The sequence below is a fragment of the Cryptomeria japonica genome, chromosome 2 (assembly GCF_030272615.1).
Source record: "Cryptomeria japonica chromosome 2, Sugi_1.0, whole genome shotgun sequence".
Taxonomy (NCBI): Eukaryota; Viridiplantae; Streptophyta; class Pinopsida; order Cupressales; family Cupressaceae; genus Cryptomeria; species Cryptomeria japonica.
In genome coordinates, this window is record NC_081406.1 from 79,580,898 (window position 1) to 79,594,070 (window position 13,173).

Sequence of the window (13,173 nt, forward strand, 5' to 3'; positions counted from 1 at the left end):
TCATTCTCTACTAATTCTTTGAAAGCTTTAAACTTATTAAGAGCTTCAGACTTTTCTTTTAGAAAGGCAACCCAAGTCATTCTAAAGAAATCATCAATGAATAACATGAAATACCTTTCTCCTTGTATGCTTTTTGTTCTTGTTGGACCACAAAGATTTGTATGAATGAGCTCTAATGGTTTTGATGTTGAATACTCCTTTGATTTGAAACTTACTCTAGTTTTCTTTCCTAGTTGGCATTTCTTGCAAATGATATTTGTGGGTTTTGAAATCTTTGGTATGTCTCTCACCGCTCCCTTACGACTTATTTTGACCAAATTGTCAAAATTTAAATGGCCTAATCTCTTACGCCACGGCCAACTCTCGTCCTCTTGAACCATGCAACAACTTTCACTATCAATCTCTTTAAGGATGTAAAGATTGTTTGATGTTCTATTAGCATTTGCTATTAGTTTTCATGCTTTTTGATTTCACATCCTTTAGGAAGAAATGTCACGGTGTGCTCTTGATCACAAAGCTGACTTACACTTAGCAGATTTTTTTTCAACACCTTAACACAAAGAACATTTTCAGTTTTTGTTTTACTATGATCCAAACTAAGAGTCTCTTTCCCTTTTATTTCTTTCTTTGAATTATCACCAAATCTAACTATTCTTTCATCTGTTAGTTCAAGAGAAATGAATTGCTCTTGTCACCTATCATATGTCTCGAACACCCGCTATCAACATACCACCTATCCTTTTTATTTTGAGCATGTAGGGCTGTTTGCACAAACAAGGATTTCTCTTCTTCTTCCTTTTTTCGCTTCTTCTTTTTCCAAGTCATTATTGATTCCTCCTTTCTTTTGATAGGGACATCTTCTTTCTTATTTTGTCTTGGAACTTCAGCAAAGATGGTTCTGCAAAAAGGGCTGTATGACCAAAATTGATGCACTTGTAACACATAATATCATAATCCATTAGAGGGGAAAATGAAATATAATTCCTTTGAATGAAGCTAGGAACATTCCTTGTATGACTCCTACAATTTATTGCTTTGTGATCAAACTTATAACATGAGAAACAATATCCATTAAAAGAATAATAAAGTCTAGGCATATATGGCTGTCTTTGATAAAGGGGCTTTCTCCAATTGTCCTTGTTTGCCTTTGAAGTGTGGATTGGTTATTTGTGAAATTGCACCCTTCTTCTTGATTTCCTCCTTATTGCTGTCCTTGGTTGAATTCATGAGAGCCTTGCTATAACTTCTTGGCTTGCCTTCAACTACTTCTCTTGACAAATCCATAGTCTTTGAACTTGTAGCTTCTGCTGATTGATCTTCCATAAAGCCAAGACCAGTTTTATTGAGTGGAGGTCTTTGTGAATTGATAAGCTTATCTATTTTCTTGGTGCTTTTATCAAATTTATGATATTTTTCTAACTCCTCCTGTAAGGTGACAGTTTCTAACTCTAGATTGTTGCAATCCACTTCTTTTGCTTTGAGCTAATCCTTAATTACTTCCTCAATATGTTTTGCTTCTTCTTATTGGATTTTCAGATCTTCAATAATGTTGTTTGATCTTTCAAGGGTTTCAAAAACTTCTTGAAATTCCATCTTGTGCTTTGAGATTTTCTTTTTAAGTTTTTCATTCTGTTTGTATGCATAGTGAAGTTCTTCCTCAAGATCACCTTCCTCTTCTTCATTGCATGCCTCATTTGGATCTTCTTCTTCTTTATTTTCATTTTCCATTGCCATAAAAAATATTTATCCTTCATCACTGCTTGAACAATCATTACTGCTTTCTTTTGATGAGCTGCTATCTTTCTTTGAATAAAAATTCTTCTTATGTATTTGGAAGTTCTTTTGGCTATGCTTGTACTTCTTCTTTCCATTCCTCTTTTCATATGTTTCTTTTTCATCTTCACTACTGTCACTATCGTTTTTAGGACATTTGGAAGCATAATGTCCAACTTTGCCACAATTGAAGCATTTAAAAGGAAACTTTCTTTTATATTTCCTATTGCCTTTTTAAAACTTTCTCGTGAAATAGGCTTCTGCTTCATCTGATTCACTACGTGAACTATCTTTTGGTGGATATTATTTTCTTTTTTCCTTTTTTGATGTCTTAAAAGATACCTCTTTTTGTGATGGTTTATCTTCAATCCTCATTTAATAAGCATTGAGAATCCCATGCAGTTCATCCTTTTTTAATTGATCTAGATCTTTCATTTCTTCGAAGGATCTTAAAATCTTTTGAACAATTACATCTTCTTCAATATCTTCACCTAGTCCTTTGATAGTATTCACAATCTCATCAACATGAAGTAGATAAGAGGTTATGTTTTCATCTTCTCTCATTTTAAGACTTACAAATTTTCTTCCATGAATTTGTAACTTTGCCTCCTTTACTTTATCATCTCCTTCATATATGTTCTTCAATTTATTCCATATTTCCTTTGCTGACTTGCAATGCATAACTTTTGTGAATTCAGAATTTACTAGCCCACATAAGATTGCATGTTTAGCTTTTGCATTGTTCTCACTTTTCTTCTTACTAGCTTGATCCGTTGGAGGAGTTGAAGGAGGTGTGTAACCATCTACCACAGATTGCCAAACATCAAAACCAAGAACATTTAAGTAGGCTTCCATTCTAATGCTCCAAAAGGCATAATTTGTTCCATCAAATAGTTGTGCCTTGTTTGAGGAGAAACTATTTCCGTCTACTCCATTCATTTGTGCTCTTATGGATAATTCTTCAAGCAGTTAGGCTATGATCAAAGGAACCTTCTTTGATACCAATTGTTGGAATCGTTTGCTGTTGCACCAAAAACTCAAGCTATCAACGCTCAATACAAACGCCAGATTTAATGTGACCCATAGGAGGCGGTCAAGCCATGTCACGAGTCCCCAAGGAGGTGTTGACCACCAAGTCAACAAACTATTTGTCTATATGTTTTGTTAATTTTAGTGATCAGACTTAATAATAAAACTCAGAAGTAAACAATGCAAACAAAACACAAGACAACACAAACAATTATCTTGGGAAAACCTCCCTCTTGGAGGTGAAAAACCCAGCCAAATTTCTCAGATCTTATTAATCAACGATCAGTAGGTCTCTTTACAATTAGCTTCAGCACATTAAGTATTTAACACAATAGTATTAGGTCAGCAAATAGAACAAGCATGTAACTTATCTGCAGTCCACAAATGGAGTTTGCTGATCATTGATAAATTGCAGACCTGAAGTTATGTGTGCTGACCCTGCAAGATGGTTTGCTGATTGTGAGAAGAGGTTCGCTATGCCAAAAGAGTTCACTGATCACCAAATTGCAGACTTGAGGATATGTTCACTGTGCCTAGGAAGGATTTCACTGCCTCTGCTGTCTTGTAGATGAGCTTCACTACACTGGCAAATCAATTCGCTGCCCTAGACAGACAGTCCGCTGACCTTGGATAGGGTTTGTTTACTTTCTCCAATAGTTTGCTGATGCTAGAAGGAGATTCGCTGATGCTAGGAGTATTTCGTTGATAGAAGATTGAACTTGCTGAATGGAGAAGTTTGCTGAAGATGTGTAGATACAATGAATGATACTTGCATATATATAGGAGACTTGACCTCCTTAATTCACCTAAGTCTGCTAGCACATATAATCTTAATTTTATCCTTTAACTTCGCGCCAAAACCCCACAAGTTACATATAGGGCATGATTAATTACAAGACTTTCTTTTACCGCCCAGAATAGGTCCAGACCTATTACAGTTTAATGGGCCTAGCCCTAATGAGTTTAAACGCATAGATAATGATCAACATTTAATTGTTTTTAGCAACATTAAAGTTTGATAATCCGAGCTGATATAATCCGAGCTAGGTACTAATTTCAACACTCCCTCTTAGCTAGGGAGGATAACACCAAGTAACCATAACACATCATGGACCTTCCATGACATCCATCTTGCATTGCTTGCAGAGGATGGATCCACCTTGCATTGCCCGCAGAGGGTGGAAGAGGTCTTACACCTCAGCCTTCTCCCAGAGGACACAATGTCACCTTGCATTGCCCGTAGAGGGTGACTCCACCTTGCATTGCCCGCGGAGGGTGGAAGATGCAACTTGATTGCATCACTGAGATTGAGACTCCCTCTTAATCAAGGCTGCGTTCTCCACAACTCCAAGCCTCTCTCTGAAATATTCAAATTTCACTCGAGCTAGAGGTTTGATGAGAACATCTGCAATCTGCTCATCAGTGTTGACATATTTCAGCTGAATGGCACCTCTCTGTATCATATCACGACAATAGTGATAATGAGTTTCCACATGTTTTGACCTGTCATGAAACACTGGATTAACAAACATTTTAATACAACTCGGATTGTCACAATAAATGACTGAGGGTTCCCAAGGTTGTCCAAACAACGTAGCAAGAAGCTTGCAAAGCCATACTGCTTCTCTTGTTGCCACACTTGATGTAATGTACTCAGCTTCTGTAGTACTCAATGCAACTGAGGACTATTTCCTGCTGGCCCAAGAAATCATGGCAGAACCCAAATTGAAACAGATTACTGAAGTGCTCTTTTTATCAGTTACACTTCCTGCCCAATCAAAATCAGAGTAGCCCTCCAAGGTGATGATAGTGTTGATTGGATACTTCAACCCATAGCCAATTGTGCCTCACAAACATCTTACGATATGCTTGACTGCAACAAGATGAACATTCTTTGGCTTGTTCATGAACTGGATGAGGGCACTCACTGCATAACAAATATTCGGTCTAGTGTTACCTAGATACATCAAGGATCCAATCAATTGCCTATGCTCCAATGGATCTGCAAAATTAGAGTTAGCTGCAGATAAACTCAATTTCTTCAAGTTAGTTTCCATAGGAGTAATCATAGGTTTACAATCCAGCATACCAAATCTTTTTAATATATCAATGGTATATTTTCCTTGACTAATTATAATCTCATTAGATCTTTGCCATACTTCTAACCCTAGAAAGTAATGCATTAAACTTAGATCTTTCATTTCAAATTCAGTGGCTAGTTCTTTCTTACATCTAATGATGAGACTATCTTCACCAGTTAGAAATAAATCATCCACATATAAAACCAGAATTAACATTTCACCATTAAATACTTTAAAGTATAGGTTAGGATCAACGTCATTCTTACAAAACCTTAAACTAACCAAATACTTATCAATTCTTTCATACCAAGCTCGAGGAGCTTGCTTGAGGCCATAAAGAGCTTTCTTCAATTGACATACACGAGTTTCTCTATTGTGAGTCTCATATCCTTCTTGTTGCTCAATATAGACTTCTTCTTCAATGACAACATTAAGGAAGGTAGTCTTTACATCCATCTGATGTAACTTCCAACCCTTAGCTGCAGCAATAGCTATAATAGTTCTAATGGAAGTATATCTAGCAATAGGAGCAAATGTCTCTTGATAATCTATGCCTTCCTTTTGAGAAAAACCACGAGCTACAAATCTAGCTTTATATTTCTCAATACTACCATTAGTAGCATGTTTAATTTTAAACAACCATTTAGAAGAAACAACAGACTTACCTTTAGGTCTAGGCACAATATCCCATACATAATTCTTGATGATAGATTGATACTCTTCGTCCATAGCTAGTTTCCATGTTTGCTGGTTCATTTCTTCTTCTATGCTTGATGGTCCAGTCTCAATTATATTGCACATCATTGCAACATAGTTTGAGAATTTCTGAGGTCTTCAGCTTTCTCTAAATGTTCCTTGGGGAGTTGCAAACTTTTTTGCTTCTTGAATTGTACTCCTAACCCAAAGTGGTCTTTTCTTGCTAACTGCAATATCTCTAGGTCCATCAGTTGGATCCAGAGGCTTATGAGGATCACCATGGTCAACAGGTTCGGGAGGCTCAATGAACTCCCTCTGAATCTCAGGGTTAGTATCAATATCCATATCTTGATTATCATTAACTTCTTTATCATTATCGACAAGGGAACCTTTAGATTTCTTTAAAGCAATATTTTCTTCAAAAGTGACATCCCTACTTACCTCAATTGTCCTGGAATGTAGATACGAAATGCTTTGGAGGATTCACTGTATCCAACAAGGATACCTTTCTCCCCGGATGGCTCTAGCTTAGTTCTCTTTTCCTTTGGCACATGAACATAGACAGGACTTCCAAAAATCCTTAGGTGACTGATATCAGGTTTGACTCCAGTGAAGGCTTCTTTGGGAGTCATGTTCCTCAGGACACGATGAGGGCATCTGTTTTGAATATACATTGCAGCCTTATATGCTTTGGCCCATAGGAAAGTCAGCAGGTCCTGATCACGAATCATAGCTTTAGCTACTTCAATAATGGCTCTATTCTTCCTTTTAGCCACACCATTTTGTTGAGGATTGTAGGGGATGCAAAATTCCCTTTTAATTCCCGTCTCTACACAAAAGTCATTGAAACTACTTGAGGTGTATTCACCTCCATTGTTAGATCTTAACACTTTAATCCTTTTACCAGACATTTTTCAGTTAGGGCTTTAAATTCTTTAAACGTACATAGCACTTCATCAGATTCTTTAGATTTTAGAAATTAAATCCAGTCTTTCTAGAAAAATCATCTATAAATGTAACATAGTATAAAAATCCGCTAGGTGAAGGAACAAACATGGGTCCACATAAATCAGAATAAACAACTGCTAATTTTTCCTTAGCTCTACTTTCACTTTTATGAAATGGACTTTTAGTGTTCCTACCTAATGCACAACCTTTGCAAGTATCATCATGAAAATGACTAAGTTTAGGCATACCCTTAACCAATTTTTCAAGTGAGGGGAGTGCTTGGAAGTGAAGGTGACCAAGTCTTTTGTGCCATAGCTCGCTAGATTCGAGAGCTTCATGAATGAGTGCTCAAATAGGATTAGCTGAAAGCTTATACAAACTATCATATCTATTTCCAATAACACGAGCATATTTAAAACTAGAATTCTTAGGCCATGCAAGTACTTTACCTTCAAAAAATGCTTCTTGATAACCTTTATCTTCTAGGGCAGAAATAGAGATTAAATTTCTTTTAATTTCAGGAACAAAAAAAATATCACTAAGATGCAAAGAGATACCAGATTTTGGATTTAAAGATGTATTGCCAAAACCTCTTACTGAATACCGAGCATCATCACCAATTACCACATGGAGGTTGGACTCTTTTTGCATTAAGTTTGAGAGGTGCTCCCGGTATCCTATGATATGCTTGGATGCACCACTATCTATCAACCAAGTGTTGCTGTCGGTTGGCACATTGCTGGATAAGGCAGAAATGAAGAGGAAGCCTTCATTATCCTCTGAATCTGTAACTTCATTCAGGTTTGCTTCTCCTTGCTTGGTCAGATTTTGACATTCTTTAGCATAGTGTCCAAACTTATCACATCTGAAGCAACGGATACATGAAAGATCCCTTGGCTTCTTCTTTGAATCATGAGCAGCAGGAGGTCTGTAGTCTCTATCTCTTTTGAAGCTGTTCTTCTTCCAAAGACCACCCTTTCTTTTGACATGTTGAGATGCAAGCACATGATGGTCACCTCCATGGGTGCCCTTGAGCAGTCCTCTTGCAGCTAGGCGCGATTTCTCTTGAATGCAATCATACCGGAGGCGATCAAACGAGGGAAATTCAGCTCTCCCGCTTATGCTTTGAATGAATGGATCCCAAGAATTAGGGAGACCATTTAATGCAATCATGACAATATCCTTGTCCACAACTTCACTTCCAATGGAGTTGAGTTGGTCCTTCAATTCTGAAATTTTCATGAAGAAGGACATGACTGAATCTCCCTTGCTCATCTTGATTTGAAGAAGTTGCTACCTTAGAGTAAGTGCCCGACTAATGTTATTGATTTCGTATATTCCTTCTAGGTGTTTGAACATCTCCTTGGCTGAAGGTAACTTGGAGATGACTGGAACAAGATGATCCTTTACAGAATCAATTAGGAACTTCTTTGCCTTAAGAGCATTCTTCTTGAACAGCTTTAACTCATTTGGATCTGAGCGTTCAGGCAGATCCTTGTCTTCCACAAACTGTAACAGCTCAATCTCTTAAAGGGCAAGAAGAACACGAACTTTCCAAGAAGTAAAATTGAGAGCACCATCAAGTCTGTCCTCTACCTTCAGTCCTGTAACCATCTTGCAAAACTAAAACAACAAACTGAAAGTGAAGGATAACTGATAATTTGATTACTTTATAATGAACCTAAAGCTCTGATAGCATGTTAATTTTAGTGATCAGACTTAATAATAAAACTCAAAAGTAAACAATGCAAACAAAACACAAGACAACACAAACAATTATCTTGGGAAAACCTCCCTCTTGGAGGTGAAAAACCCAGCCAAATTTCTCAGATCTTATTAATCAACGATCAGTAGGTCTCTTTACAATTAGCTTCAGCACATTAAGTATTTAACACAGTAGTATTAGGTCAGCAAATAGAACAAGCATGTAACTTATCTGCAGTCCACAAATGGAGTTTGCTGATCACTGATAAATTGCAGACCTGAAGTTATGTGTGCTGACCCTGCAAGATGGTTTGCTGATTGTGAGAAGAGGTTCGCTATGCCAAAAGAGTTCACTGATCACCAAATTGCAGACTTGAGGATATGTTCGCTGTGCCTAGGAAGGATTTCACTGCCTCTGCTATCTTGTAGATGAGCTTCACTACACTGGCAAATCAATTCGCTGCCCTAGACAGATAGTCTGTTGACCTTGGATAGGGTTTGTTTACTTTCTCCAATAGTTTGCTGATGCTAGAAGGAGATTCGCTGATGCTAGGAGTATTTCGTTGATAGAAGATTGAACTTGCTGAATGGAGAAGTTTGCTGAAGATGTGTAGATACAATGAATGATACTTGCATATATATAGGAGACTTGACCTCCTTAATTCACCTAAGTCTGCTAGCACATATAATCTTAATTTTATCCTTTAACTTCGTGCCAAAACCCCACAAGTTACATATAGGGCATGATTAATTACAAGACTTTCTTTTACCGCCCAGAATAGGTCCAGACCTATTACAGTTTAATGGGCCCAGCCCTAATGAGTTTAAACGCATAGATAATGATCAACATTTAATTGCTTTTAGCAACATTAAAGTTTGATAATCCGAGCTGATATAATCCGAGCTAGGTACTAATTTCAACACTCCCTCTTAGCTAGGGAGGATAACACCAAGTAACCATAACACATCATTGACCTTCCATGACATCCATCTTGCATTGCTTGCAGAGGATGGATCCACCTTGCATTGCCCGCAGAGGGTGGAAGAGGTCTTACACCTCAGCCTTCTCCCAGAGGACACAATGTCACCTTGCATTGCCCGTAGAGGGTGACTCCACCTTGCATTGCCCGCGGAGGGTGGAAGATGCAACTTGATTGCATCACTGAGATTGAGACCCCCTCTTAATCAAGGCTGCGTTCTCCACAACTCCAAGCCTCTCTCTGAAGTATTTAAACTTCACTCGAGCTAGAGGTTTGATGAGAACATCTGCAATCTGCTCATTAGTGCTGACATATTTCAGCTGAATGGCACCTCTCTGTACCATATCACGACAATAGTGATAATGAGTTTCTACATTTTTTGACCTGTCATGAAACACTGGATTAACAAACATTTTAATACAACTCTGATTGTCACAATAAATGACCGAGGGTTCCCAAGGTTGTCCAAACAACCTAGCAAGAAGCTTGCAAAGCCATACTGCTTCTCTTGTCGCCACACTTGATGTAATGTGTGTTGGGTTATTCTTCAAGTGTTCGTATTGATGATCTTGTGGTGTTAGTAAGATGAACCAACAAAGTGGTGCATTGAAGCTAAGACTTTCGAACACATCAAGGATAGATAAGTGAGGATTTATAGTTGCTAAACTTGATTCAGTACAATTTTTTTGTATGGGAATAACAAAGTTCAGTTACTTTTCTTAACCTAAGGTGTTTTTTATATGAGCATTTCTCCAGTGTAACTGATGTAGTTTCTCTTATCAACCACGATCATTATTGTAATCTATACATTGAAGCTGGCTTGAATCTAGATGAACTCTTCTATTTGTGTTGTTTCTGCTTGGAAAGTCCATGCCATATTCTGGAATAGGCAGGGATCTTAAGCAGACCTTTGGCTTCCTTGTGTAAATCTCAATCTCTCTATTTTTGGATTTTCCTTGAATAATGAACTCGTTTGTCTGTTGATTGGTGCAGAGCACAAGGTCAATTACAGGAGCTGAAGATTTAATATACCCTAATTGCAATTTTTTGGTGGTTAATGCTCTAGTTACTGGAGCAGGTCAATCCTCTTCTCACACAAAGCCAGATCAGCATTACATTCATTATATCATTGGAGGTGACTGCTGGGATCTGAACTTGGGTCGTGTTTCAAGAAACTTAACACTTTACCACTAGACTGCAGGCTGATAGAATATTTCTAACTGCATTAGACATGGCACTATTAGAATTCCTTTATTAACTTGAATTAAGTGACAACCCTTGCCTTCCCTAGATTATACTTGGTGTATCATTTTATAATATCTTATGGGTTTGGGATCTTCAATTTCTCTAGAGTCCTCTGCAACTAGGAGAAATAATTATTATTTTTTTGGCTTGTTTTTTTGACAAATAATGGGTTGATTTTATCCAGTAAACAAAGGCAAAACGTTTCTTTGATTCATGAAGAATTGTCAAAACTAGACAATTAAGGTAGCTAAACATTTAAAAATAAGGAATTTATATTCTCAAGACAACTGTAGCCTCTGAAGAATTAGATATTTTCATGAAATGCAAATATATTTTGAAGTTGCCGTGAATTGCCCAGTTGCCTGAGGTTTGAGACCAGAAAATTAATTTAATTTGGATATTTTCAGTCTCAATAATAGTGTTTTTGGGATTCATTTCTGAACATTTTTAATTTCTACTTAAAAGAGATTCTTTTCGATCTTTGGGTTTTACTGTTGATTGCTTTGTCACTTGATTATGGTCCATCTTCACTCTTTAAATGAAGCTCCCACACATCTTGTTTCTAATTTTTTTATGTGGCTACAAATAAAAATTAGTTTTGCTGATTATTATTATTGAGTACAAGACATGGCCGTGCCACAGAAATACAAACAATTTCATTCTTTTTTGAGCTGGTTTCTTAGTTTTGCTGAAAATGTGAACCATTTTCGAGGTTTTTTTTTAATTTATAATTTCCTTCTTTTCTTAGTTTTTTTTTTGTTTTATTTTATTTTCAATACCAAGTATTTTTGCATGGTTCATAGAAATGTTGAATTCACCATGTCAAATTGGAATTAACGGTATTACGATCTTTGCTTAGAATGAGCTTTTCATGCAGATACATTAAGGGTTGTTTGTGTAGCATAATGGGGAAAATATTTGCTTAAGTTTAATATCATGGCATAGTCATTAGTCTCTTGGCAGTCTATTGCTCAATGTGTTAACTGAACTTCCAAACTCTTTAGTATGCCAGTTTAACGAGATAGAACTTTTTTCTATCATGCTGATAAATATAATGTTGCTTTTATTTCTCCAGTACGCAAGGAATACTTGAGGATCATTTGTAGACATTTGAGCAGGCCAACAGTGAAGCTGTCTTTCTATGAAATTTTTGAAGAAACAAGCCTGTGGGCATCAATGGCATCAATAGATACACGCAAGGAGAGAATGGCAAAATTTATACGGGCACTTTATTTAGCAAAATATGTTAAAAATGACAATATACCGTGTGAAATTGAACCTGTAAGTTGGGCTTCACACTTTTAATTTTGGTTTCTCCGTGATAATTTATTCTAGTAACTGTTTTTGTTTTGAACAGTCAATTCATGCTGAGTCCTTTATTTGAATTTAAGGAAGAAAATGCCTTAGATAAGTCATGAGAGACGCTTAAAAATTATTTGTTATTGTCGTTAAACTACAATTCAATAGGTCTGCAGATATCTCATTCTTTTAAAATCATTGAACATCTTTTGGTTGACTGATCTTTTTTTTGTTGTATAAACTATCTCAATGCCAATTATGGGTGTAATAGATGTTGGGTGCACAAAATTCTTTTTCACAAGTAGTGCCTAAGAATCTGACATTGAAGGATGATACTTAGTGCCTAGAGCCGCAGTACCCAAGATACCTGAGGTACTCGGGCTGAACCTAGGGTGAATTGGGGGTTGTTTTGAATCTAAATTCGAAGTAGTATTGAGTTTATGCAATATAGGGGCCTATGTAGTAGAACTTGGTAACATAGGTTTAGAATCTTATAACAACCTTTCACCAACATAAACACTAGGTGTTCTTTGCCATTTACTCAATAGCCTTGTAGACTTCTTCCAAATTGTTATTAGTAAAAAATCCATAGTTACTAGGAGACTCGTACCCTTACTCTTGGTACTCATCTCCCGTACTAGAAACACCTTCTTAGAGACCTTTATGGACACATCTTTAGACATTAGGAGACTTCAAATGAAGTTTCTTTGCGTCTTCTATATGTCTCCCATAAGTATCCCTTGAAAATGAAGAAACTTATAATAGAGCTTTTATAAATATATCATATAAATTACATTGGATTTTCTCAAAGTAATGATGTGTGTTTGAAACATATTAACTCGTAATTTTTTTTTTCATAAAATTTACAATTTTTTTTGGTGGTAGAAAATTCCGGAAGTGACATATTTATACATGTTACAGCTAACTAAATCTGTTTCCCCATGAAAAATAATCTCACCAAAATCCATCACTCCAGCATAAAGTTACCACTCATGCAACACATGGCTTTATTTCTGTGCTATACACTTGAAATTGGTTCTGATATCACTAGAGTGCCTAAGAAAATAGATAAAACTACATAACTTGTGCTGTAATACCAACTGTAGCATACCTACAATACTAGCAAGCACAACTACACAAAGCAAATGGGGACACTTGGACACCCTAGAATGTTGTTTACTTCTGCAAATTAAATAAAACAATGGAGAAAATACTCATCCAAAGCCGAAGGCATTTCCTATATGAAATGTGCAACCTACTTTTTGAAATCAATGGTTGAAAATTGAGGAGAAGGATGCAAGACAATTGAATTGAATCATTCATTCAATTTATTTTTCAGTTTCTCCCTCCCTATATCTCTATATCTCTATCTTCCCTATCTCTATCTCTATCTCTCTATCTTTCCTTGTCTATCGCTC

General features: G+C 36.6%; 1 protein-coding gene across 7 annotated transcripts in view; it reads left to right on the top strand.

Annotated features, from left to right (window-relative positions):
* The window catches only part of LOC131078860 (dual specificity protein phosphatase 1), a 109,815-nt gene that overhangs the window by 17,743 nt on the left and 78,899 nt on the right, over positions 1 to 13,173 (top strand). For 6 of the 7 annotated variants that reach the window (XM_058016682.2, XM_058016681.2, XM_058016676.2 and 3 more), the window contains exon 2: positions 11,532 to 11,737. In XM_058016682.2, coding sequence (XP_057872665.1) covers positions 11,633 to 11,737 — 105 coding nt within the window. In that variant the 5' untranslated portion in view covers positions 11,532 to 11,632. Of the gene's footprint in view, positions 1 to 10,204; positions 10,347 to 11,531; positions 11,738 to 13,173 lie in introns of all 7 variants that reach the window. The other variant, XM_058016678.2, reaches the window with a different exon arrangement.